The 23,103-nt window shown below is 42.3% G+C and overlaps 1 protein-coding gene across 1 annotated transcript in view; it reads right to left on the bottom strand.

Annotated features, from left to right (window-relative positions):
* LOC124117810 (disheveled-associated activator of morphogenesis 1-like) overlaps positions 1-23,103 on the bottom strand; it is a 180,056-nt gene that overhangs the window by 20,061 nt on the left and 136,892 nt on the right. The window contains exons 16-23 of the mRNA XM_048403044.1: positions 22,516-22,613; positions 21,263-21,307; positions 20,342-20,590; positions 9,171-9,277; positions 8,446-8,534; positions 8,063-8,277; positions 4,875-4,936; positions 4,615-4,675 (exon numbers count right to left, since the gene is read on the bottom strand). Of these exons, the coding sequence (XP_048259001.1) occupies positions 4,615-4,675; positions 4,875-4,936; positions 8,063-8,277; positions 8,446-8,534; positions 9,171-9,277; positions 20,342-20,590; positions 21,263-21,307; positions 22,516-22,613 (926 nt within the window). The remainder of the gene's footprint in view (positions 1-4,614; positions 4,676-4,874; positions 4,937-8,062; positions 8,278-8,445; positions 8,535-9,170; positions 9,278-20,341; positions 20,591-21,262; positions 21,308-22,515; positions 22,614-23,103) is intronic.

Genomic DNA, 23,103 nt, shown 5'->3' with positions numbered 1-23,103 from the left:
AGAGGTCGGGTCCGGAAGTGTAGTTTGTAGCTGTGAGAGATTACATCTAGGATCCATGAGTGATCAGAGGTGATAAATTTCTACTGGACACAGGGGGTCATCGTAGATCATAGTCCATAAACATAGCCAAATCAAATGGGTTTGTGACAGTGGGAGGAGCTAGAATAGAGTCATCTGCTGTCCCCCAACATCCCAACTTGGAGCCCCTTCTGTTGGATCCCAAATGTTTATAGCCTGATTGACAAGAGGAGTCAGGATGATACTGTGAACGATCTCTTCATCTGAATGGTTGAGATGATTCCTTACCAGAAGAGATATGCTTCTTCCGGGGTGGTTAACAAAAGGGAGCATCTCTTGAATGATCTCTTGGTCTTCCTGAGCTCTTGCTGTGAGGTTGATAGTAAATACTTAAAATCTCTCTGCTGTATCTTGTCTAGCCTCATCTGTGAGTGTTAAACATCGTAGGGGCCGTGACAGGTTGTCTCATCAATGTCTTGGATCAAACCTGAGATAAGAGCTGTTGGCGTTGTAGCCAAATAAATTGAGAAGACGTCCATACTTCTATAGTGAGAAGTTCCAGCTGCAAGTCCTACTTAATCTACCCGAATAGGTATGGTGGTCTCCGCTGGGACCTCATCATTATCTGGTATTTGTGGAGGGATGGCGTGATGAACTCCCTCTACAAACCAATTAATGTAGGAGCCGATGTCCAGGGAGTATTTGTTGGTGGTGGATAGGTCATTGTCGCGATTAGAAGGTAGAGACAATCTCATGCTTTGTTTCTTGACTGGCCTGAGAAAATAATGGTCCAGTTCTAGAGTCTCTGGGAATGGTGACTTGTGTGTCTGATACAGAGGCAGGCAGTCATCATGTTGAAGTTTTTGAAGATTGTCTGAGGCACAGTCAATAATTCCTTGCGCATAAATAAGGTGGCTGGGTGGCCGTGGCGCTGGCGGTAGGAGGTAGGCGGCTGATGTTCGTCTGTGATGGATGGTCCCCCATGTGGCCTTTTGGCCGGGGGATTCTGCCCTTGGGTGGAATCAAGTCTTTTGAGCCATTCTATTTCCAACAATAAGCAGTAAGACAGGATTCAAAGAGTGATGTCATCTCAGAATTCTCCTGAGCAAATAATTGCTCCAGCAGGGCGACAGGAAACTTCGGATGTGCCAGCTGTACAGACGACTGTTGAGTGTCAGACGGTTGATCAGGCAGAGGGGTAGGTTGTTTATCAGTCTGGAAGATAATATCCTTAACCTTTCTCTTGGCTGCATCCTTCCTCTTAGCCCAAGTGATAGCATCAATAAGCTTGGTAATGGCTTCTTTTTGGAAAGCGGGAGACAGAGGGGGACAGCGATCATCCTCTGTACAGGTGGATTCTCTGCACTTCCAACACTCTATATGAGGGTCGCCTGAGATAAAAACTAAACCACATTTGTTACAAGCTGACTGAGGAGGAGAGGAGGCTATTGTGGAGCAATCGCAAGATGACAATTATGCAACTAATACTTATGAATCAAAGCCCATAAAACTACATTAGTAGGATTAAGAAACTTATACTGAAACATATTAGAATAGTGTGACTACAGCCAAGTGCTGGAGAAATACGTAGATGTGTTGACACTAGCAAACACAGGAAAGAAGTGAAGTTTTCCTGCCTTCACACAGTGGCTGCTAAGTGCTTCTGCGGGGACAGCCAGTTGTATAGTTGACAGTGAAGAGGAACCTAGTTGAAAATCTGAAAGTTTAGTGTGGCTTGATTGCAGCCAACATACAGGATTTATGGCAATAGCAGCTCAAAGTCAACCTATTGTCAACCATGCGTGACACAGCACAAGCAATCGTAGTTAGGAAATGGTGCCACCACCATGTGGCAGAAATTCGTAGATTCGAAAGCAGTGCTACCAATACTTCTGGACTGAGCTAAATAGACAAATCTTTGGCGAGATCCTAGATACTCGGACTTGAAGAAACGGATATTAAACGTAGCAGCCAATGCGGGATTGGTGTGGACAAATGGGAAGTGATGCCAGATTGTGTTTTAAAACTTGTGAGTTAATGGTATCCAAATACACCAAAAATACATGGGACACATGTGGATCTTATGGTCAAACTCAGATTGTGTTTGAAAATTATGTGAAAGAAAAGGAAATTGATAATTACAATTGTCTTGGAATATGTGTATTGGAGTTTTTGTTTATTGTAAGTACAATGTTATCTAGATAGACCTAATGCAGGTAAAAACATCTACTTAATTTCGTTATATATTTATCAGTTGCTTATGTGCATTGTTACGTTGCACGCCTGTGTAATAATTAAAGTTTTATGAATATAGCTGCAAAGCAGCAATGACGGGCTCCAAGTTACACTGTGCACAAACGTCCATGTTCGAATCCTCAAAGGGTTTCCTTGTGCCAAATCCATCACATTTAGGCACAACTTGCAGCGTATCGCAGCTATGAAATTGGCATGTGCTAAGTCTGTTCTAAACCCATTTCCGACATCAAACATGTTTGAATCCTCAAAGGGTTTGTTTGTACCAACTCTGTCAAAAGATAGTCACCGTTTGCAGGGCACTCATCGTGAGTGAGTGAGTGAGTGAGTGAGTTGGCTTTTACGCCGTTTTTAATAGTATTACAGTTATATCGCGGCGTGTCAGCTTATTGTGGGAGGAAAGCCCCAAGTGATGCAGGTCTCAGACGTTTACCACTTCGGTGAAACCCACGAGCACGGGTATGGTGCTGACAAACCTAGAAACATAATTGGGCGAACCGGGATTCGAGCCCACAATCATAGGTTTCTGGCGTGCCCAAGGGACGCAACTCTGCACAGCGAATCGCGGCGCCTTAGACGACTGGGCCACCCGTGCCCCCTCAAACCACGTGACCAATGACCAAAGTCAAAGAACAAAAAAAATGAGGTACATATGGCACACTAACTTCATGTAAACTATCAATAGTTTCTGTTGAGAACCTTACAAGATATGATCTTTAAAGTAAAATTTCGGTGACAAAAAATGATCAAAATAAAAATCCAATATGGCCGCAACTAAAAAAGATATCCAAAATCAGCTATTACCGTTTGATGTGTTATGTATGGAGACAATGCTAAGAAAGTTTGAAAGCATTTCATGCAGTGGACTCGGAGTTGTTTGCATTTGAAGACAGGTACCCAAAAGACACTGAAAACCTTGAATCCAATATGGCTGCCAAACCACGTAACCAATGACCAAAGTCAAAGAACAAAAAATGTCAAGCAGCTCAAGCAGCAGATACATGCAAGGTTTCAAAGTAATCGGATAAGCGTTTGGGGAGCAATAGGGCTAAATAGATCTTCAAAATATTCTTGTTTTTCAGTTATCTGCACTTGGCCTTTAGGCCTATGGCTTTGGGATCTAGTACTCACCGGTCTTCACACACATACAAAATTTGAACAAAATCGAGCCAGTGGTTATTTTGCTAGCTCTGGTACAAAAACGGTCGGAATAATAAATAATAAATAATTATAAATCAAACTATTACAATAGGGCTCTACAGCCTTTCGGCTTGGAGCCCTAAATATAATCTCATTATTGTGTGGTATAGACCTAACTGTTGAATGCAATGACCAAAACTAAACACATATCTGTAATTTTCGGATTGAACAGAAAGAATCTTGTCGCTAATACTTATGTAACTAACGTCAATTTCGTATTTATGTATCGTTACTGTTACATCAACTGAAACTGTTGCTGTGCTGCTGTTCTGCTGTAAATATGTTACACCATAATACACTTTGACCAAAAATACATCGAACGTGTCACATAGTGCAACCCTAAATAAGCCCACTGTGATTGATGCAGATGCCAAACATGACATATTCGATTATTTTTTATAAAACTACAGAAAAGTTATTGAGCTATATCTAGATATGGAGCCATTCCTGGTATCCAAGGTTTGTCATTCATGTTGATATGAAGTTTGACGGTTTTCAAAAAGCTTCTCCCGACACTCAGTTGTATGTACATTGCCATGGCCAGTCACTGTTCCAAACTGAAACACTGCCACCTTGGGGGCTATTTAGAGTCAGAGTGGGGCTTTAAGGAGTAATGCAGGATAAGTATACAAATGTAAAAATATTTAGATTTTACTAAAATTTTGTTTCATCACCTCTGTGAATAATGACCATATCACCTTCCCAATTTAAATAAGCCCAAATTTGATATTTGTTTGTTTTCATTATCTTTAGCCCGAACAATGCATTTTCTTGTTCAACAAATTTTCTTTGTCAATATTCCAAGAGACAAACTAAAAATGTGTTGAACAGAAGAGATTGTAAAAATATACAAAGAACTTACTAAGTAGCACAATTTAATATATGTCTGAGTATCATTTAGTGAATGACCATTAATTTTGTATCTTGAAATTAGATATTACATATTTTATATTTATCCTTTCCCTTTGGTGATACTCGCTAGCCCTCCACCACTTACAGTAAACCATGAAATAACCAATAAGATGTATATACAAGAGGTGGCTGAAAAGTTCTGAGCTCAATAATGACACTGAGTCTATCAATTTTACCTTAATGAAGTTAAGTTTAGTCTGATTGTTCATCGTCATAAAATCCAATGCATACCTTCTCAATATTAGCGAGTCCAGATTTAAGTGATGCAATTTCCTTGTCCAGATCTGAAAAACTGTAACATTGATGTTGATATATACACGGACAATATTAACTTCATTTGCATATGTAACAAAGCAATTTTATTCAAATCTTATGACAAGATAAAATACTGCTGACACAGCATAAAGCAATACACATTTCTTCTCATATAATGAGTGAGTTCATGAATCTGTCAGTGTTTTCTAGATCAATAACCTTAGTGAACTACTTACTTGACCTTCGCTGCATCTCGGACATTTGACAGATCCCCCTCCATCTTCAAAACATCGGGGAACTGAAAAACAAAAAATAATTTTTATGAATTTAGTAAAATCTAAATATTATTTACATTTGTATACTTATCCTGCATATCTCCTTAATGCATCTACTGCTATCCTTACGACAAAGAAGACAGTTCCTTCGCGATGGTACTAGATGAGGAAAAATGGTTGCTTTCAGTCTACTTTGTAAGGACCCATCACCGCTGTCATGTGACCATCCGTCGTGGCGTCACATCTGGTGACATTACTGCTTGACACCCGTGCTTATGTAGCGGCCATAAAATTTCCGAGTCCCGTGATGGGATTCGAACCACGGACCTTCTGATCAGAGGCCGGACGCCTTGACCACATAACCAAAGAGGTTAACCCTGTCAGCAAGCTGAAAAGGTAAGGATGTCATCTGTGGGATGACTTCACGCCCTGCTACATATTCCCCTGTCAATAGAAGGCACGTCCCGGGCCGCATAGTAGGGTACTGAGGCTTATTTTGCTCAAATTTAATATGAACGTGCTCAGCGCCTTGTTGGGCGCCAATGTAGCGGCCATAAAATTTCCGAGTCCCGTGATGGGATTTGAACCACGGACCTTCTGATCAGAAGTCGGACGCCTTGTGATGACAAACCTAGAAACATAATTGGGGCAAACTGGGATTCGAACCCACAACCATAGGTTTCTGGCGTGCTCAAGGGACGCACATCTGCACAGCGAATTGCTGCGCCTTGGACGACTTTGTCTCCTGTGTCCCCATGTGGTAAACAGACAAGTTGTATTTCTGAGTTCTGTGTAGAATGTGTGACTAGGTGTGAATGTGTGACTGTCTGGCCTCGATGAAGGTGAACCTAACATCTGGGATGGGAAGCATGATCGGCTTGGATGAGCCAGTCATCCTCTGGGGGACCTCGTCCAAGATATGTGTCTGGCAAGCCACTTCAAAGGAACGTCATGAATAGGAACGTCATCTTCCCTAAACTTCAGCTTCTTAAATGCTGGTGCAAGTCTCAGCTTGGGGAAATCTTCATCTAACACATGTGATCCGGTGGTATCACCGTAGGGTTTGACCAAATGGTGCCATTGTAGAACCCGGAGCCCAGGTGATGAAGCTACCGCTGGTATTACTCAACCTTTCGTTCCGGGATCTGGACCAAACTGAAGATAAATCCAATTCCTTGTCTAATGCATCTTCAGAAGACTCAGAACCGTGGCATACCGGTGAGAGGCTTCTGGTGCTGTGTGTAGACTCATTCTCAATGAGTGCTTGGACGAAACGCCGGGTGAGACTGAACCAAGAGATGATATCCACGCAGGGGAAGTAGCATTAAGATTCGCCGAGCATGTGGCAGACGCAGGAGGCGCTGAGAACTGAAGCATGGTTTGCTGGACCATGGACTGCATGACATGAAATCACGTCAGATCCATTTAGGGCATCTGATGCAACTGGAGAGGTGACAGGGGGAATATCAATATTAACAACGCAAGCATGGATGACGACACCAGAGACATATCATGGACAACAGGACGAGACTGAATCGGTGGGGAGGAGGTGGAGATCGTCCATGAAGAAGATACGGGTGTGGAGGTGAATGCTGGAGAGATCCTGCTGAGTGGGAGGTGGTATTATCTGGGGGGTGGGGGGGTGGGGGGGTGGTAGGCTTGGATGACATTCTTATGAGACTGAGACACTGCTTCTGTGCCTGCTGCGTCTTCCGTTTGTGTGATACCTGCAGGTGTTTGGAGACAGCTGTAGGAGATAAAGGCAGACAATCTTTATATCTAGAGGTCAGGGTGCAGATGGTGGTGCAATTCAGACAAAGGATGAGGGTCCCACCATGACTTGTTCCCATGACACTTGCTACAACAGGGCATTTATCTGCAATGATAGAGTGTAATCAAGATGTGTTCCCACCCGATTATGTATGCTATTATCATTATCCCAGCCATGAGGGTTTATTTATAATAAGCTTATACAAACAACACAACAAACCACCAGTTTAATAACGATTATATCGCTAAGGTATGACAGTGAATTGCAATACCAAGCAATATAATAAATACAGAATGCATGACATGACAAAAGGTGACCACGAAGTGAATTCAAAATGGCCAATTGTAACAACAATACGCCTGATATTTACCGTGGTAAACACTACACCGATAAATATTAATATTATGGCATAAATCATATTTAAGATGAAGTCACAAAACGTAGGTACAATAACAATTCACAAGAATAACAGTTAGTGTTGAAACACTCAAACAATTCAATAGCATATGCTGAGACACAAAAACAGGTCTTATCTCTGGGCTTGACAGTAGTAATGTGATGATACGTGATGTCATCACTTCCGTGGTCACGTGGGAGCTGTGTGGTGAGATTAGCCACACAACCAGTTGGAACAACTTCTTCAGCAAGACCTCACACAGCTCTTCTTTCTGTTAAATGCATTAAGAAGTAATGCAGGATAAGTTAAAAAATTAATAAAATTAGGTATACTTCAAATAAAAAAAATTGAGGTCCCAAACAGGGCACAACATGTCTGTTTTTGGACAAGCAGTAATGTGACCAGATGTGACATCACGACTGACAGTCACATGACAGCGGTGATGGGTCCTTACAAAGTAGACTGAAAGTGAAAACAACCTTTTTTCTTCATCATTGCTAGGGGCTGTCTTCTTTGTTGTAAGGTAAGCAGTAGATACATTAAGGAGTAATGCCGGATAAGTAAGAAATTAAGCTATTCAATAAAGGTGTTAACATTGCAGTCACTACTACAATCTGTAAGGACCTGGATTAAACAAATGAGGTCAATCATATGTCATATGTGATCAACATATATGACAGAAAAACGACTTCTGTAGTTTGCTAAACTTAACTCAAATGCCTAATAATGAAAGATCAAATCATGCAGTCCAAAATATATTAATGCAACATACACTAGATAATTTTGGTTTCAGTAAATGGGTAAATGTTAAAGTTTACAACAGTAAAATAGTACTGTTTCAAATTTATTGTGCGAGTTTGTTTTCTTCAATTTGCAAAATTTGTTTTCACTGAAAATAGAATTATTTCATAATCTGAAAAAAAGAAGAAGCCATATCATACTTCAGAATTAAACAGCACCATCACTACAACTGGCACCTACTTTCTTCTCAAGGACCTCGACCAGGTAGTGCAGGAGTGTAACATTCTTGTTGATGGAGGACTTGGTGTCGATGATCTTATTGAGACTAGTCATCCTGAACCCAGATGCATTCCCTCTCTGTCCCCGGTTCATGTAGTTGCCCAACGCCAGCACCAGCTCCAGGAGCTTCTTCAGCTTCCGGCTACGTAGCACTTGCTTAGAGGCTTCAAAAACAGCTATAAATAAGAAAATGGGGTCAATTTCTGACTACGTTACACTTTCTCAGATGCTTCAAACACACACAAGTAAGATTATAGAGTAAAATTCTGACAACATTACACCTGCTTCTTATTCCAGTGAATCTCAGTGAATTTACATGACCACTAGGACTTGTTAGGACTCACCTTCTATTCTATTTTTACAATCTCCTCGTCTGTCCTGGAATTTCTTTTTGAAGTAGAGGGCTTTCAATCTTTGTTCATAATGCACAATTCTAGAGAGTAGAGGTAAACACTGTAGTACACAGCTCATGAACTAGTGACCATTATAATATACAAAAGACTGCTTATATCAACTGTATATCACATGCAAACATCCTCACATAACCTGCATATGTAATGGTACATGGTACCGGCAAAGCAGGACAATCAGATTAATGGTTTTGAAATAATGGCGACCTGGTCTCTGTTTCACAAAGCGATGGTAGCACTATGACAGTCTTTACTCCCATAGTTTAACATAGACTTACGACAGTGGTTATGCTACTACTGCTTTGTGGAATAGAGCCCCGTTCTGAAACAAGAATTAATCACAGATCCCTGAGGAGAGCAGGATCACATTCTAAACCCTGCACATACTTTCATCTGTCATAGTTGGCTGCAGTTAAACTGTGCTATACAGTTTACATGCCACTGATGATGAGTCAGCTAATGTTGTTTTTGCGAACACCTGGTATCATCAGTATTTCATATTGATTCTTTAACACATGCTCATGATATAGTCGGAATGGTACAATCTGTTCTGCTTTTAGCAGACATTTCTAATGAATATGGAAAGGGTTCTGTCACTTTTATTTCCATTGTTCCCTCTGTTGTAGAGACAGTGTCAGAACCTGTAGAGTCTACAGTACCTGCTCATCTCGTACAGGAACCTGTCAGCGCGGGCCATGTGCTCCAGGTCGTGACTCAGTTCAGTTAGAAGCTGGGACTCTTCTGTAGTTGGTATAAACTTCAGAAGCTGCAACATCAGCATACATTAAAAACTAACAGTTAAATATCACCCACTGTGACATCAACTTTAGCAGGTTAAATAAATATCCTTGAAATCTCAATTACTGGCAATGGAATATTTATGCAACTCTTTAGCTATTTCAAACAATTCTTTCAAAAACAAGATGTAACTGCTCGCTATTAAGTCTAACAAAAACCTAAAATCTAAAAAGTTAAATATCAGATTTGCTGCTAACATCACCCTCATTCACTGCCACTGAATATTATGTGAGCTGTAGTAGGTCTGGGTATGCAGTGGGTTAAACTAGTAAAATCCTAGATATTTTTTATATTTGTATACTTAGCCTGCATTACTCCTTAATGCATATTACTGCTTGTTCTTGACAGAGAAAAGAGCTGTGTGAAGGTCTTTGCTTGAAGAAGTTGCTCCAACTAGCCAACCCATCACGCAGCTCTCACGTGACCAAAGGAAGTGACGTCACGGATCATCACATTACTCTGTAGTCCGAGACATCGGAAGGTACCTAGGGGAGGTAGATCTGCGATGGGCGGGTCCCTTTAGACGCAGTAATGCAGGATAAGTATACAAATATAAAAAATATCTAGGATTTTACTAGATTTTTTACTTAGCCTGCATTACTCCTTAATGCATCTTTATCGTACAGCACCGGAGGTGGGCATACCTTCAGATGTGGACCTTTCATCTGTTATTTCCAGACTCTGTTCCCTAGCCTCGTCACGCCGAAGACCTGGGTTCGAATCCCGACATGGGTACAATGTGTGAAGCCCATTTCTGGTGTCCCCCGCGTGATATTGCTGGAATATTGCTAAAAACGGTGTGGAGCGTGGAGGGTCCAGTCCCGCGGCCTCGTAGGCCTGGAGGAGGATGGCTCGAAGCAAGAGGGCAATCGTGTTGCGACTGACCTCCGCTTGCGAGGTCGCAGATACTGGTACAAAGAGGCGTCGTCGTTGTCTACGGCGTTCCTCAGATCGTCGGATGTAGCAACCAAGCCCTCTTACCTCATAGACGGAGCTCTCGTTCGTCTTCTGTGCCCACAATCAATGACGGGGGGTGGATGAGGAACAATCTATCGGGCTGGCCTCGGAGCTGATTCTTTGCAATGAAGTCCCAGCACAGGCCCAGATGCACGGCTCCGTGTGCTCCCTGCTCAAAACGGACCCGTGTGATGTCTAGGGTGTGTAGCTCGCTGACCCGGGCTGCTGTAGCGAGCGCCAGTAGGAAGACCGTCTTTTTTGTCAGGTTGTAGAATGACGACGTTTTGAGTGGCTCGGAAGGCGCGTCTCTCAGCGAGGTGAGAATGACGTTCAAGTCCCAGGCCGGGGGACAAAACTTCGCCTTTTGGTCTTCCAGTCTGAAGGAGCGGAGCAGTGCCTGGAGTTCCGGGATTTTCGTCATGCGTCTATCTTTCGGGACTGCCAGGACAGAGTTGAGCGCCACAAGGTAGGTCATGATGGTACTGCCCTTGAACTTACGCTTGTGTTGCAGATTGAGCATAAACTCGGCCAGGAATTGAGGCGATGCAGATGTGGAGTCTTGGTGCTTACTCCTGCAAAAGCTCTCAAAGGATTGCCATTTGTCGTCATAAAGGCTCCTGGTGGTTGGGCGATGTGCCATCATGATGGCCTTAGCCGCTCTGGCCGAGTAGCCCTTGGCGCTCAAAGCTCTCTGTAAATGGACCAGACATGAAGACGTAACCTGTCTGGTCCTGGGTGTGGCTGTCTGCTGTAAGGGTGGATCAGAAGGTTTGGCCAATCTGGGAGTGGCAGGGGGTTGACGTCTGATAGCTCTCTGAGGTCGACAAACCAAGCCTTTTTGGCCACCAGGGCGCGACCAAAGTCAGATCGAGGTTCCGTGTCGATCTGATCTTCTGGACGACTTTGGGAAGGAGTACAGGTGGCGGAAAAAGCACACGCTTTTAGTCCCTCCAGGGATGTGGTGGACCTGGAACTGGATCCTCAGCTGATCCACTAGGTGAAATAATCGGAACGTCTGCTGAAGGAGCGAAGACGAATGAGTTCCAGAGACACCAAACGACAGTGATGTTGTCTGTCGAGATGGAGAGCCGGGCGTGTCTGAGCGCCTGCTTCCAGTGAGTGATGGCCAAGATAACCGGTTCCAGTTCGAGGTTGTTGATATGCCATAGGCGCTGATCGGTGGACCACAGCCCTGAGGTGACCTGTCCCTCCAGGTGTGCGTCCCATCCCTGTAGGGACGCGTCTACGAAGAGGCGTAGAGAGGTCATAAACCCTGTCAAGGAGACGCCGCCTAAGACATTCAATTCCACCGTCCACCACCGGAGATGCTGCTTGAGATGATCCGGGAGGATGATGGATTGAGCGGGGTCCTGGCGTCTGATGTAGGGCGCCAGGAACATCTGAACAGGACGCAGTTGGAGCCTTCCTCTGTAGGTCAAGTCCTGTGCCGAGGTTAGGAGGCCCAGGAGGACTTGCCATTGGCACAGAGTGCGAGGTAGGTGGAGAGCTGGAATCGGGTGCGCCTGCATGCGCTCCCACCGGTCTCTGGGTACAGAGATGAGGTCGAGGTCCGTCTGGAAGAGGCCCCCGATGAACTGAAGGCGCTTGGAAGGTGTCAACTGTGACTTCCTGAAGTTGCTCTTCCACCCCAACTGGTATAGGAGTCGAAGGGTGAAGTCCCTGTGGCGGAGTAAAGTGACCGGGTCCAGATAACTGTCAACTTACCAGTAATATACCAGTAGTATATAGTGTATATAATACATAGTGTAGTTAGTATTAGTATTAATATTAGCATTAGTTATTTGTGTCAGTGTCAGTATTAGTATATAGTGTATATAATACATAGTGTAGTTAGTATTAGCATTAGTATTATTATTAATATTAGCATTTAGTATTAGTATTTATTATTAGTATTAGTATTTAATATTAGTATTTAGTATTAGTTTGCAGTACGGGTTTTAGGGATTTTAATGAAGATTTGATACAACACCTTTTAACTTAGTTATGCTTGGGTCAGTCACTACCCTATCAGCTCCTTTGTGTCAGCCAGGGCAAATGTTCTGGTTTAGTGGTTGTTGGGTTCTCAGGGAGGAACGACAAACGCGGGAGTAGGGAGACGAGCCTGCCACTTGACTGGCTGTTTATTCAGACTGTCGCATGTTACATAACAGCACGTGATTGCACTTACCTGCAACTAATCGCATTACAAGAGCGGACATCTGTTGGCCTGTCATAATATTATACACTAGCTAGTTTAAAACTACTGCGTTTCAATTACAGATATTACATCCGCCCCTCCTAAATTTAAGTTACTTTGAAACCAAAATAATAACCTTTGATAAGCAACATAGTCCACCGGACTTCATAAAGTATAAGTAACTTAACAATGTACACTGACTCTTGTAAAGTACTAATAACCCTGATTACTTGACAAGTTACAGTCATAATGAAAACATTGTTAAAGTAGAAAGTGAAATTCAACTAAACTTTTTTTCGACACATAATAATACTGATAACCTGCTGAAGTATTATAGTCCTGATACAAGTAACTGTAATTCACAGCTAAATCGAATGCCACCTTGACACATAGTTCACTGCAAATGACAATCACAGTTCACTCAAATGTCACTTTGACACAAAGTCCCTCAGATAAGACGGTTGCTGCTTCACTCTGGTTGAACGACGAAGTATGGGTGCTACAGGCGATGTCACTACCAGCGTTTCCTCCCCCGGTTCAGACATATCTGGTACACTTGAAACATCCCCTTGGATACTTTCCTCATGGGAATCTACCTGTGATGTGTCAGGTAAGTCTGATTCATACTCCTTCCTTCGTGAAGACTGTGATTCTAGCGGAGTGTCTGAACGTTCAATCACGTCCCTTCGGGGTGAAGATAAAGACATCCTGCGTCTGACATGATCCACATGCCTTCTGACCAATCTTCCATCCGTTAACTTGATGATGTACGACAATGGACCAGTTACACTATCAACTTGTCCACTAATCCACTTTGGATCTGAAGCAAAGTTCTTAACCCACACCGAGTCATTCACTTGGAATGCCCTACATTTCGTTAGAGCTGACTGATCCACAAGTTTTCTCTGGTTCTTTTTCACCTTTGAGGTAAGGTTTGGAAACATCAAGTCCAATCGCGAACGCAATCTGCGTCCAAGAAACAACATTGAAGGTGATACACCAGTTGTAGACTGTGGTGTAATTCTATAAGAAAATAGTAACCTATGTAGTTGAGTTGCAACTGTGTCACCAGTTGTCTTCTTTAATCCATCTTTTATTATTTGAACCGCCCTTTCTGCTAAGCCATTCCCAGCCGGGTGATGAGGGGATGTTGTCACATGTTCAACTCCATTTCTGGACATAAATGTAGCAAATTCTTCCCCAACAAAAGCTGTAGCATTATCAGTTACAATAATTTCTGGTATGCCATAAGCTGCAAACATCCGACGCAGCTGGTTTATGGTAGCCTTTGCATTTGACGACGACATAGGTACACATTCAATCCACTTGGAGTAGGCGTCAATCACTATAAGAAACATGCTACCCATGAATGGACCAGCATAATCCATATGCAGTCTTTGCCAAGGTTGAGAAGGATACTCCCAAGGGTGTAGGGAAGCTATACTTGGACAATTCCTGTTTTCCTGGCATGAATCACAACTGTTTACTGTTGTTTCTATGTCAGCATCTAGATGCGGCCACCAAACATAGCTTCGGGCCAAGCCCTTCATCCTGGTGATTCCTGGGTGGGACTGATGCAACTCTGACAATATGACAGATCTGAGTTTCAATGGAATGATGACCCTCGAACCTCTCAATAAGCATCCACCCATCACACTGAGTTCAGAACGAACTCTGTTGTACGGCTCATAGTGGTCATCCAACTTGTCACGCTGCGGCCAACCTCGGATCACAAATTCTCGAACAATAGACAATGTTCGGTCCTTGCCAGTCTGAATACTTATGTCTGTCGACTTCAGAGGGCATGTGTCCAATTCCTGAAGCATTAAGACTGTCATGTCTTCCATAGGCTTCCCTGAGTCAGGCGCTGGCAACCTGCTCAATGCGTCTGCATTGGTATGCTGTGTACCTTTCCTGTGTACAATTTATAGTCATATGCAGTCAACAACACTGACCATCTCTGAACTCTTGGAGACACCATCTGTGGCACTAGATTATTCTCATTGAATAATGACACCAACGGCTTGTGATCTGTCACGATCTGGAAATGACGTCCATAAACATACTTATGAAACTTTCGCAGTCCAAAGATCACACTCAGTCCTTCACGATCAAGTTGAGAATAATTCTGCTCTGCCTTAGTCAGTGTCCTCGAAGCAAAACTTATAGGTCTCTCCAAACCATCAGGCAGTTGGTGAGCCAACACAACACCTACTCCGTAGGGGGATGCATCACACTGCAGTAAAAGTGGTTTGGAGCTGTCAAAATGAATCAAGACATCCGAAGACTGAAGCAAGTTCTTTGACTTCTCAAACGCTTTTTGTTGAGATGTACTCCATGACCATTTCACTTCTTTTTGTAGCAACTTGTACAAGGGGGAGAGAGTGTCAGGCAGATTTGGTAGAAACCTATGGTAGTAGTTCAGAATACCAAGATAAGCTCTCAATTCTTTCACATTTTCAGGGACCTTAGCTTCCTGAATTGCAGCAATCTTTTTCTCCACTGGATGCAAACCTTCACTGTCAAGTCTATAACCAAGATATTCAACTTCATCAGCCATAAAGACATACTTGTTTCTTCTCAAACGTAATCCTGCTTCTGACAATCGATGAAGTACTTCATCCAGAATACGAAGATGCTCACGAAGATTCCAGAGTTAATGATATTGTCGAGATAACCCGCTGAGTAATCGAGTCCCTGTAGAATACTTTCAATCATCCGTTGAAAGATAGCGGGTGCCGAAGATACTCCAAATGGCAATCTTGTGTACCTAAAGAGTCCTTTGTGGGTGTCAATCACGACATATTTTCGCGATTCTTCATCCAAGACTAACTGATGATACGCATGACTCATGTCAAGTTTGGTGTACTTTACACCCCCAGATAGCTTCGTGCACAAATCTTCAAACGTTGGTATTGGATATTGCTCCAATTTGGAAAACTGATTCACTGTCAGTTTAAAATCTCCACAAATCCTGACAGAAGAATCAGGTTTAATGACTGGCACAATGGGACACGCCCACTCAGAATGCTTGACTGGCTCAATAATGCCTTCACTCAGCAAGCGATCAAGTTCAACTTCTATCTTCTGACGTAATGCATACGGCACAGATCTAGGTTTGAAAAACTTCAGAGTTGCATCTTTATCCACGGAGATGTGAGCTTGGAATCCCTTAAGTGTTCCAAGACCTTCCACAAATACAGCTGAGTGTCGTTCAAGAACATCATTAAGTGTCAAATCTGTAGATTTCATAAGGTTCACCGAAACATCCCTCAGGTCAAAGTTCAAAGGCTGTACCCATGTACGACCTAGAAGATTGGAACCATTACCCTTGGCTATGGAAATCGGTAAGGAGTAAGATCTCTCCTCGTAAGATACTTCCACCGTTCAAATCTACTTCCTGTCCTGTATAACTTCGCAGGGGTACTTGTGATGTGTACAATGTCGATGACTGAAGGCCAATTCTTTGAGCCGTCTGCTCATTCACAATGGTCACTGGGCATCCCGTGTCAACCTCAAACGTCACTGGTGTGCCATTAACATCCATTGTAATGTAGTAGGGGTTTGGGTAGTTTGGATCACCTTTAGCCAAAGGCTGAGTACTAACATGAAATAGCGAGTTCTCAAACAAGTCTTCCACACTAGCACTGCTGTTACCTGGGTCACACGAGTTCACCTCACTCACTGCAGCATTCACTTTCTGTCTTCCCTTGAATTAAGCCTTAGAATTCTGTTTCTGCGGAATTGATTCTCCTGACCTGCAGACTCTCACAATATGGCCACGTTTTCCACACTTATGACACTTCTCATTCTTATAAAAACACATGTGTGGAGCATGAGTAGTTTTTCCACATCTAAAACAAGGTTTGTTATTTCCAGATCCAACTTGAGGCCTCTGGTCTTTGGTACATTGTGCTGATGGTTTACTGCGAAACTTGTGTACTGAATGTCCCACAGTTTTATCACCGTGAAGATCCTGTAGATTCTTGTCTGCCGCCTCAATTGCGTTAGCAATTTTCAATGCACTACTAAATGTTAGAGCAGTCTCTGACAACTTTTTCTGAATATTGTCATCACAAATACCACACACTAACCTGTCTCTCAACATGGCCTGTAAAGACGTTCCAAAATCACACCCGTCAGTCAACTTTCTAAATTCGGCGACATAAGCAGCTACACTTTCACCAGCCTTCTTATTCCGTGAATGAAATTTAAATTTCTGAACAATTTCCGATGGTTTAGGCGTGAAATGTTCTTTCAATAAAACCACCAGCTGGTCAAACGTTTTCTCGCTAGGTTTCACGGGCTGAACCAATGCTCTTATCAACTGGTAAGTTTCAGTTCCACATGACGCTAACAGTATGCTTTTCTGTTTGTCTTCGTCTGTAATTCCGTTTGCCACGAAAACATGTGTCAGTATCTCACACCATTCCTCCCATGTCGACTTCTTTGGATTAAATTCAAACAATCCACAAACAAAACCCGTGGTAGCCATAATCTCTGAGCTGAAGATAGTGACGGTTATAATGCCTCAAGAAGAGCGAAACAAAAGTCAATGTTCATCTATACCGCTTCTCCTATTTCACACTGACGGGTGAAACAAAGGTCAGCAGACCACGTGCTCTTGACTAACACACTCGTGGCAATGAACACACCTCGTCAATGTACCGTCAAACAGCCAGATAAACGTACTAAAATTCCTTTACATATACTTCATAGCTACCTGGGATCCCATCCTCGTCGCCAAAATGTTGGGTTCTCAGGGAGGAACGACAAACGCGGGAGTAGGGAGACGAGCCTGCCACTTGACCGGCTGTTTATTCAGACTGTCGCATGTTACATAACAGCACGTGATTGCGCTTACCCGCAACTAATCGCATTACAAGAGCGGACATCTGTTGGCCTGTCATAATATTATACACTAGCTAGTTTAAAACTACTGCGTTTCAATTACAGATATTACAGTGGTTGACCCTATTGTTTTCCTTAGGATCAGCTTTGCATGCTTTTTAACCCTCACTTGCACCTCAGTCACTACACAGACAAGTCACTGACAGACGACAGCAAGTGGGCACATGTTACAGATTTTGTAAAGTCCAGGTATGTTTCCAATTAAATATGAAAACATATATAAAGCTATCTTTTCATAAATAAGATTATATAAATAGGTGTACGTTAAATAAGGTATTTGTTATGATGTGTGTGAGATTTAGTCAATGTCTGATTCTCCTGGACAGGGTGTGGTTTGAATATGTTTATGAGGCTATTATCATATATGTGTTAAATTTATTGTAAGTGTGTGGACATTTATGATAGTTTTAGGATGTTTAGTAATTTATTGTGTTTGATGGTAGTGCTGTGTTCAGATCTGTAAATATGTATAAACAATAGCACTGATTTGATAATAATATCCACACGTGCAAGAGCATTGTGTAAGGAAGCTAGTTTTATTGTACATTTAGAATAACTTCCATATTTATAGGTACTTTGATGTCACTGTAGCCCTGGCCATGTAGTCGTGACAGACTAAAGTGTAACCTACACCTAGAGGCCATACTTCTGGTATGTTTACTTATCACCACATGTAAATATATATTATTATTATGTTTATCTATTGATCACGTTTTACACCACCTAAGAAGCATTTTGATTTGATGTATGCACTATATGTATGTATAATGTAATTCTAATGATGTATCATGTTCTGACGTATACATATCCTCTATATATGTATAAGGTAATCCTAATGAAGTATCATGTTCTCATTTTAATTGTCATAATTTACAAGATTCTCATTGAGTGTTATTGTGCATTTCAGGGTGTGAAAGAAAAGTATACCACACATACTCGTCATCTAATAAAACGAATCACATCCGTAGCCGTGTTTTGACATCATTTATCGATGCACACACATATTCTGCTACTTATGTATGCCTCGAACTGGATGTCCCGGAGATGGAGGTACGAGGCTATCGCCTTGGTAAGCCATGTGAATAGCCACGGGGCCGAAGAAATTCCAAACGGGAGGACCGCCCATGAAGATGAAGCGGAGGAATTTCCGGTTGCCTGGATGTATAGGGACGTGTAGGTAGGCGTCCTCGATGTCCAGGCTGATGAGCGCCTCCCGCGCCTGGATCCGGGATCGCAGTAGCCTGAGCGTGGTCATCCGGAAGTACGGTGGATGCGCCAGGATCTCCCAATTCTACCAGAAGTGAGCCTGTCTCCCACCTACTGGGGTGTTGACAACTTGGACGGCTGGGGGTGGGAGGTCCCAGTCGTGTCCGTCCGGCGGTTCACTGGGGGTCCCTGCGGCTGGCGTTACCCCTCTTGGGGTAGGCGGGACGGGGCTGGTATGAGCCTGAGGACTTTCCTTTCCCCTTGCCTCTGCCTCGAGAGGTTGAGGTGGCGCCCCACCCCAGGGACCGGAGGACGCCCTAGCCTTGGACGCCCTAGCAGTGTCTGGCCGAGACACCCTGGCCAGGGCCTTGAGAGCCGTCTCATCACGGGCGAAGGCTGAGACCTGGGCGTGTGTCTGGGATATTTGCCCATTTAAGAGGTCAGAGCCGGACCAGGGTTGGCGCAAGAGGTCTCTCTTGAACTCTGGGTCCCAGTTGGACAAGGCAAGGTACCCAAGGCGTCTGGTGGGAGTGAGCTCGATCAGAGCGGTGCGCATGTGGGAGCGCATCTGTTCCACCTGTTGTTGGAGATAGGATAAGACAGTAGTTAAATTGTCAATCCTATGGGGGTTGTCCTCCGCTAAGTCCTGCAGTATGGCCCTGGAGGGCGACGCTATCAGAGAGAGGGGTTTGAGCGTGTGGTGAATCTCAGTCTCTATGTAGGCAAGTTTGATGTCGGAGACTCGGACTGAGGTGGAGCGGTTTGATCCCGTCATCCGAGATGGCCGATCTGGAAAGTGAAACCTCGGAAAGGTCTGACATCCTGCGCCGGTGTTTTCTGGCCTGCTGTGTTCTGCGTTTAGTGCAAACACAAAGATACTGTCTGAAAGCTGTGGGTGAAAGCAGTAAACAGTCTTTACATCGGTGATCTTGGTGGCATTGAGATGTACAATTAAGGCACAGAGGGTGGGGATCCCACGCCGACATATTGCGCTGGCACTTTAAGCAGGAGGGCATGATATCTGCAATGAAGCAGTGTAAAATCACAATGCATCCCCGCCCGATTATGTATGCTATAATATCTTTATCCCACTATGTGGGTTTATGAAACAAATATAACGACAAACGTAAGACAACATACAATCAAACAAAACAATACATGTGATGATACACCAATCGTGGGGTACCAAGCAAAAGAATATAGAACGCAAACCAGTCCACAAACGGCTGGCTACGCAAAATATTCAAGATGGCTACTTGGAGCAACAAGACACCTGGCCTTATGTCTTCTTTTGAGAAAACGCCAGTAAGTGTCTAATAAAGTTATGCACATGTTTATCAAACATAGAATGTACAAAATACAAACCGTATGCACAACACAAAGACAAAACAACATTAACTCAGACAGCAAACACGTGAGGGTTTGAACCACTTTTATGTTACAAGAAGAAAAACGGGTCTTCTCTCATCAAGTGACAAGAGTAATGTGATGATCTGTGACGTCACTGCTAGTTGGAGCAACTTCTTCAAGCAAATACCTTCACACAGCTCTTTTCTCTGTCAAGAACAAGCAGTAATATGCATTAAGGAGTAATGCAGAATAAGTAAAAAAATTATGTTTCTACCTCTGAAATAAAACATTCAAATCTAATTTTGCATGTTGTTGACATCCATGCAGTTTAAGGGTTAACTTGTATTTCCACAATACTGAATTAGAGTATTCAAGCTGATCTTGCATGTTGGTGAGGACACACATCCCTACCTGTTCTACCATGTCCTTAGGGAGATCTTCGCTGGAGTCGACGTTCATGATGGCCCGGCGTAGCTCCTCATTGCTGAGTTTGATCTTGGACAGGAGGATGGTACAGTTCTGGGCACGCCTCCCATCAATCACGGTCAGCTCTTTGGCTTTGGGCTTCACGTTCTTTGTGTCATCCTCCCCCTCACCACGGTTGTGCTGGTAGGCCGAGAAGGTCTTCTCGAAGTCCAACAGATCCAGCATGCTGTATAACTGTAACAGTGAGTGAGGTAATGGTGTTTAACACTGAACATGATCTCAGAGTCACCATACTGAGGGAGGAAGATCACAGTGATGCAGGTAGTTGAGTGAGTGAGTGTGTGAGTGTGTGAGTGAGTGAGTGAGTTGGGTTTAACACTGCTTTGAACAGTATTCCAGTTATATCACAGTAAGTCAGCTTCATGTAGGAGGAAAGGCCGGAGTAATGGAGGTCTCAGATATTTACCACTTTGGTGAAACCCATGAGCAAGGGTATATAGTGCTCACAAACCAGAAAACATAATTGGAGCAAACTGGGATTCAAACCCACGATCATAGACATCTGGCGACACAGTTCGTGGATGTTTACCAGAACTATACACCCTTGCACTATGGTTTCAAAACTACGATCTGCGTCACTGTTTACCAATTTTGTGAAACCCATGAGTAATGGTATGGTTCTGCTAGAACCATGAATCTCCTTCTGGGATTCCAACCATAAATTGGCAGATCCAGGCATCTAAGCCATGCAATACTACTTTGCAAGTTTTAGCATCTTAAACCACTAGACCAGATCTTATTCTTTGGTACCATTTTATTACTGACTTTCTTAAGACCCTGTAGAATATAGTCAGTGACACTTCTACTGTTATATTACAAAATTCCATGTAACGACAATGTGTTTACCTTTGTATCATCAAGATCCTTCCACACTGTTCCTGCAATCTTATTCTGAAAAGTAACACAATTCACTAGTATCATACATGGTCCCATTTCAATCATAAACCTGGGGAAGATTTCTCAGTTTGTTAACACATTCTGCCGACCCCAAACATTAAAATGGACATTTTCATAAAATACTTCAACCAAAGAACATTACCTCAAAAAAAGTGTGTGTACCAAGTAAAGAAATAAGTCTGGAATTAACTTGATATTACATTTGTACTTGTGGATTACATTTGTACTTGTGTATTACATTTGTACTTGTGTACAATGTATTACATTTGAACTTGTGTATTATATTTGTACTTGTATATCACATTTGTACTTGTGTATCACATTTCTACTTGTGTATCACATTTCTACTTGTGTATTACATTTGGACTTGTGTATTACATTTGGACTTGTATATCACATTTGTACTTGAGTATTACATTTCTACTTGAGTATTACATTTCTACTTGTGTATTACATTTGGACTTGTGTGTTACATTTGGACTTGTGTATTACATTTCTACTTGTGTATTACATTTGGACTTGTGTGTTACATTTGGACTTGTGTATTACATTTGGACTTGTGTATTACATTTGGACTTGTGTGTTACATTTGTACTTGTGTATCACATTTGTTCTTGTGTATTACATTTGTACTTGTGTATTACATTTGTACTTGAGTATTACATTTGGACTTGTGTATTACATTTGTACTTGTGTATAACATTTGTACTTGAGTATTACATTTGGACTTGTGTGTTACATTTGTACTTGTGTATCACATTTGTTCTTGTGTATTACATTTGTACTTGTGTATTACATTTGTACTTGTGTATAACATTTGGACTTGTGTATTACATTTGTACTTGTATATTACATTTGTACTTGTATATTACATTTGGACTTGTGTATTACATTTTTAATTCTCATAGGATACAGCCTTCGACATTTATTTTTAAAAACTACGCCAGAGAAGTAGTATATTGAAACCAAGTTTGTAGCTGGTCCTGCTTCAACGAAATAAAAATGTGTTTGACGCACAATCTAGTATCAGGATAGCAGACTTGGGTGAATTCCAAAGGTGGACTGTTATTTGTAACTGTAATATTTTACAAAACAATAAACACTTTCCATCACTGTTAACAACATGCATAACCTGTTCAATACAGAAACAAACATACAAGATTATTAATACATGATAGAAATGTATTTAAAGTTTGCCTTACATCTGGTAGTTTTGTCCAGTTAAAAGACTTGAGAGGGTTTCCTGGTTTGGGTGCGTTCTTCCTCTTCGCAAAGCCAGGTGAAAAATGATTAGATAAACCTAGAACAAAATAAAACCAGGTACATGCCACGCTTTCTTCCATTTGTTTTATTATGGAGTTTTATTAAATCAATAAAAAAGATACCTCTTAACCCATGTCAATGACACATGTACATTTACTGTCACTGTACTCAAAGAAAATGAAACTATCAACAAGTCATTCGTAAGTACATGTTCTAGTTTGACAGATTTTTTAAATACATATATTCACCTATACCTTCAAAAACACACACTTTATTACAACTTTTATTATCATAAGAAAATGAAACCATGAAGATGGTGTTCTTATGTAGTTTGACATTTATAAAACAAATTCAAAATTAGTAAAATCTAAATATTTTTTACATTTGTATACTTATCCTGCATTACTCACTGTCATGTGACCTTGATGACAAGTCACCTTCATCACATCACTGCCTGTTTCCCAAACCTTAACGTCCTTGCTGTTACGAGACATGTGAAGGTGACTCGTCTTCAAGGTCAAAATGAC

This window comes from Haliotis rufescens, unplaced genomic scaffold (genome assembly GCF_023055435.1).
Source record: "Haliotis rufescens isolate VD_foot unplaced genomic scaffold, xgHalRufe1.0.p SCAF_3, whole genome shotgun sequence".
In the NCBI taxonomy this organism is placed as follows: Eukaryota; Metazoa; Mollusca; class Gastropoda; order Lepetellida; family Haliotidae; genus Haliotis; species Haliotis rufescens.
Note: the sequence above shows the minus strand (reverse complement) of the source record. Positions and strands in the feature narration are given on the sequence as shown.